The sequence below is a fragment of the Hoplias malabaricus genome, chromosome 12 (genome assembly GCF_029633855.1).
Source record: "Hoplias malabaricus isolate fHopMal1 chromosome 12, fHopMal1.hap1, whole genome shotgun sequence".
NCBI classification, from domain to species: Eukaryota; Metazoa; Chordata; class Actinopteri; order Characiformes; family Erythrinidae; genus Hoplias; species Hoplias malabaricus.
In genome coordinates, this window is record NC_089811.1 from 13,241,454 (window position 1) to 13,247,453 (window position 6,000).

Consider the following 6,000-nt stretch of genomic DNA (forward strand, 5'->3'; position numbering starts at 1 on the left):
CAAAGACACTGTCATCATATTAAATGCTCAATCTAATATTCATTATTGACCAATTGACCATTTAAGGTAATGATAAGTTGGAAAAATGTATACAAATATTTTGGAGATATACAGTATGCGTCAAGTTTTGACACACCCATTCAGGGAGGGTTTCTTTGTTTGTTTTGGGCCATTTTACACATATTGTCAATGTAGAGTACCAGTCAAAAGTTTGGACATCTTCTCAATCAATAGTTTTTCTATGCTTTTTATTATTTTCTACATTATAAATAGATATGGAAGACTTTAAAACTATGAAGGAACACACATGTAATTATGCAGTATTCTCTCCGTCAGCTTCATGAAGTTGACACCTGGAGTGGTTTTCACTGAACAGCTGTGGCCTGGACAAGAGTTAATTTGTAGAACTGCTTACCTTCTTACTGTGTCTGAGACCATAACTTGGATTGTGCAGAGGTACACAGTTCTAGACAGTGAATAGCCCTATTCCACCAATGACTAATAAGATGTGTCCAAACTTTTGATGGGTACTGTTGACGAAATAAATAACTGCTTAGCTTGGATCCAGGTCATTTTGTTCCATTTTCATCAGACTATTACAGCTGGTGTTTTCAAATTATAGTCAAAAATTTAAAAACAAGAAAAAAGAAGATCCAAATTTTGTCCTTACAGTGAAGATGTGTGTGTTTACTGAACATAGCTGCTTGTTCAGAATGCTCCAGATTGGGGAGTTTAAGAGGTTTTATAACAGGCTAGTCCAAGATTCGCTATAACACACTGTCACTCTTTGATGAAGAAACTCATAGGTCACGTCCAGGTGCCAAAACCCAAAGAACAAAAACAAACAAAAAAAAACTCTTCTGCCTGAGTAAGAGATTTGTCACATATTCTAAAAGTTGTTTCCATGAGGAAAGTTATAGAAGGTGACCAGTAACTTTTGATACTCCTTACAACTTCTGCCCTTATGTACTTTAAGGTGGACACAATGTGGACCTAGCTGTTCGGTTGTGCATATGCACCTTGTGTAATCTGTATAGATAAGCATAGAATGGTCTGTGCATGAGCCTTAAGCCAACTCTGTGCTAAATGCCAACAAATGTTTTGATGGAAGAGTAGGTGATGGTGCTGCAGCAAAAGTAGACAAATATACTATTAATATACTTAATAACAGTAGAAACAGTGGATGACTATATAATTTCAGCAGAAAAATGATTGACCACGTAACATATCCTATGACCCAGGCTTCTGGGTAATTAATTACAAAAAATCTAATCACGGGAAACATTCTCTTAAACCTTGGTTATACAAATGTTGTACATCAAGTTCAATGATGCTAATCAGAACAAGGGGAGTATATACTTACTGACCACTGAAATGCATATATCATAAGCATCAAACCTTCCTGCCATATTCTCCTGTACTTCAAAGCATTTATGCATACAATAAGATTATTTTAATTTCAGTTATGAAATAATGCTAGTAATAACAAATCACAAAGACATAATAGCCTTGCTGATTGTTTCCTCTCATTATAGCTGTCATAGCAGTGGTGATCCTTGTCTTCCTCTGCCTGATTGTGGTCATCCTCCGCTACATGTACCGCTACAAGGGCACCTACCACACCAATGAGGCCAAAGGAACAGACTCTGCAGAGACCGCCGATGCTGCCCTCCGCAATGACCCAGTGCTGCAGGATGCCATGGATGAGAGCAAGAAGGAATACTTCATATGATTCACACTTGTGTCAAGGCCTCTTTATTTAGAGCCTGGGTTTAAAGATCCGAAGGCATGGTCAGCTTAAAAACATCTGCTTTATTTACTGAAGGATTTCAACAGTGTCCTGATATCAATTGATGCCTGCATTCCTACAATTTTACATATCGAGATACTGACAATGTGTTTTTGTATGGACCTGGTGGAAGGAAATAACCATTAGGTGGGCTTCATATTTTTTTTTTTTATATATAAAGAAAGGATTGCAACAAAGTGACGACCTGCCTGCATTTGACATGAATCATCCATACGAGTGTGAAGAGCACTGCACCGAAGAGCCAAAGCATGAAATGACTGTCAAATAGCACCGCAGGACGCTGGAGCATGACGGAAAGCCAAAAAGAAAACGCACTGCACGCTAGCATCATGGCAAAAGGAGGTTCAATATTTTTGTATGCAAATACGAAAATACTAAATCCTTTTTTCATTCATTGCTCATAGGACATCATGCTGAGTTGTATTAAAACAAAAAAATGAGAATTCTTAAGTATTGGTACAATATATAGCCAAAAGATTTTGGACACATGCTAATAAAACATGACATATAAAATATTAATAAGCAGTTTGCATCTTTTTGCACATATAACACCTTATACCCTTCTGGGAAAGCATTAGACTGCATTTCAATGTTGGAAAAGTTCTGCAAAATTTGATGGCATTCTGTTACAACTGCATAAGTTTATGATTAGTTATGGATCACAAACACTCTAATGCATCTAAGTATTGGATAAACTCCATTATTCCAGAGCCTAGTGCCTGAAGGGATTATTATTACTCTTCTATCCAAAATGTAGCATTGTGACATTGGGCTCAGGTAGAGTTGTTGCATAAGGGTGTTCAAAATCATCAGTTCAGAAATTATAAGCGGTGTCCACAAATGTTTCGGCATATATTTGTACCCTGTGGGTGATACCACTATGTTCTTTGTCTCTTTGCACCCCAGCACACTGCATTTGAGATTAATGGTTAATTTAATTGAGATACCTTCGCTTATTTGTGCCGTTCCAATGTAATTACATATTAATTACCTAGTAATTGCATAGTTGAATACAGTTTTGAGAAACAGAAACAGTGTATTGAAATTTTACAGAATATGCTCCTCTCTAATGCCATATTTCATGGAAACCACTGTGAATGATCCTGTGCATCTATTAAAGAGGGAAAGGAGGAGGAAGTCATGCAATCACTGGCATTTCTTGGGAATGCTTCTAAATTCTAGGGTTTGAGTTTTGGGGTTTGTTTATAAGGGGTAGCAAGGCAGGCAATGACCCAAAAAAAAGAAAAAAAAAGAAAAAAAAAAGAAAAAGAAAAATCATTGTCTGGACATTAATTTATTTAGCAGTATGTCCACTGCCATTGTTGTGGAAATGGGACACATCTCCTCAGTTTTGGACAGTTCTTAAATATTTGATTGGAACTAGGTGCAGATTCCCAAAAGCAACTAAGTGTTAAAATCATCTTAAATGACAGAGAGACGTGTGACGCTTGCTTTACCGTTCAAGTATCAACCTTGTGCTAAGATACATTTGGAAACCCAACCCTTTTACAAAATTCATCCTAAATCACATTGGGAATCATGTTTTTTTCTTTCTCTGGTATTGCTGATATTCTGATTATTTATTCCCAGCCTCACAAAACCTGCTTTACACTTTACATTGCCGCTCCGGAAGCAAATGCCAATATGCAAAAGTCTTGAAGCAAATCCAAACTATTTTTTTTTAATCTTGAAATGATGCACTGACACCTAGTTACTCAAGAACCAACTGAGCAGCCAACTGTCCAGTGACTTATGATCTCATAAAACTGTACAAAAGGTCATTCCAGTATGTCCATGCCCATAAATTAGAGCAGACACTTTAACCTCAACAGCCACTGTTTCATTTCAAATACAATGTGCTGGAGTACAGTTTTAATGAATGTGATTTTTTCTAATCATATAAAGAATGCACTGTATATAACATACAGTATACACCAGCCATAGAACTGGAGCTTTACAGTATATGCAATTTATGGAAATTAATTTCCATTTATAGCTGTTGTTTATAACCATGCTGACAATCAACTCCTCCATAACCAAAGATGACATCATGTTTATTTCAGATGCATTATACATTGTTAATAAACTTCTTATAACCTTTAATGGATCATGCTCTAAGTGATAGATTCAAAAGTGCCAATGCAATTCATGTGTGCCTTTACAGGTCCCACTTTACATTGAGTGTAATTTGTGTAATTACACATTACCTCAACATGTAATAACCATGTAACCATTGAGTACAATAATCTAGCTTAAGTTATCACAAAAGTAAATTTCCCAGTGTAATTACATGTTTCTTGATAAATGCATATTGACATATAAAATATACTATTACATATATATATATATATATATATATATATATATATACTGTTACATATATATAATATGTAACATATTAAATATACAACTGTTTGTAAATAGAGTGTTGTAAGTGCCTATTGCGGTTGCCTGGGGCAGGCCAATGCCATTTGCTGTGTAAAGAGTGGTGTTGCTTTGATGATCTTTGGGTTTTATAAACATAGTCAATTTGGATTTGAACTTCATTTTGGAGTTGTGAAGGTTTGGAGTCGCGTTCTGTTATGAGTAGCTATGAATGAATGCATTTTGTAGGTGAACTGATTTTAGGTCAGCATGATTTGTTAAAAATATTGAAAAAATATATATATTACCGGCTTTAGATATTTACATATACACACTAAAACTGGTGGTTAGGGAACTGGACTTGTAACCAGAAGGTTGGCGGTTTGATCCCCCGAGCAGACAGGTCATGACTGAAGTGCCCTTGAGAAAGGCACCTAACCCTAAACAGCTCCCCAGGTGCAGTGGCTAGGGTTGCCCACTGCTCTGGGCACGTATGCTCACTGCCCCTACTGTGTGTACACTATTGTGTGTAAATGTGTGTTTCACTGCACAGATCGGGTTATGTGTGAAGAAAAATATCCTGAGTGCAAGCACAGTGGCCAATAAAGTTAAAATTCTAATTCTATTTAAAACTATGGAGAAAGTTCTACATATAACCTTCTGGACAATAAAATGGTCTTTCAGGTTGATAAAGTGAATATGTGAACATAGTTATAAACAGCACCAAAAATGATTCTTCTACTGTAACATACTGAAGAACAATTAGCTCATGCAAATGGTTCTACATAAAGCCTATGACTCAAAATATAACCATAACTAATAAAGAACCCTTGAAAAACTATACAGCATATTTCATGCATTTCTGGCCACTGCTGTAGCTTCACTCCCAATTGATTACCATAGCAAGCCACGATGTAGCTCATATAATACTGATGTCATACCTGTCATGTGAAATATTGTGTTTTGTTTTTTTTTATGGGAACTTAACCATTATTAAATTCAAATGCTCATTTCGCACCTTCCAGAGACCATGGTTTTGATGAATGTTTCTGATACACACATAAATAAGACACCATGAGGCGGGGGTATATTTTTCCCTAATGATTAATTCATGGCCTCAAGGATAAAGGCTTGAAAATATGCCGAAAGCTAAAGCTCACATTTCACCCTGCTGACCTCTGTCCCTTCTCACTTCAGCTCCCCTTGATTAATAGAAACTCGCCATCAAAGATATTCATTGCTTTCGGTTTTTAATGGCAAACTTAAGTTAAAAAAAAGAAAATGAAAGGCCTTCCATGCCTGTTGAGTGTCTGGGTTACCTGCCATCACTTCAGCTACACTAAGCGAAGCTGACACCTTCGTGATTAACCTCAGATGAAAACAGGTACAAGACGAACAAGACGGCGCAATTATCGCCTCGCCACCAGCCTCTGCTCCGCTTTGCATCTTCTCTTTCATCCCATTCTAACTGCACTGGAAAATGGAAATCAGCCTTCAAACTGCACTCAAAATGCACTGGAACTAAAACTTCACTCTGAGGTCAATGATACAGGGTCTGTTGGACTGGAAATGGTCACAGGGAAGTGTTTTCAAAAGGTCTGTCCATAAGTACACTTCACTGCTGTCCAATCTTTCTTCACAAATCAAGAGTATTAACAGGTAGTTCATCCTCCATTTGCTGTAGTAAGTTCCTGCTCTTCTGGTAGGGCTTTAGACTACATGTTGAAACATTGCTGTGAGGACTTTATGGAGTTCACTCCCAGGGTAATTTTGGCAGCTGATTTTGATTTAGTTTTAGTTTTTGACGATTTTTTTTTATTGTCAGT

General features: G+C 36.8%; 1 protein-coding gene across 1 annotated transcript in view; it reads left to right on the forward strand.

Annotated features, from left to right (window-relative positions):
• Positions 1-5,162, forward strand: part of gypc (glycophorin C (Gerbich blood group)) — a 52,723-nt gene extending 47,561 nt beyond the window's left edge. Inside the window, exon 5 of the mRNA XM_066685846.1 lies at positions 1,536-5,162. Within this exon, the coding sequence (XP_066541943.1) occupies positions 1,536-1,732 (197 nt within the window). The 3' untranslated portion in view covers positions 1,733-5,162. The remainder of the gene's footprint in view (positions 1-1,535) is intronic.
• The last annotated feature ends 838 nt before the right edge of the window (positions 5,163-6,000 follow it).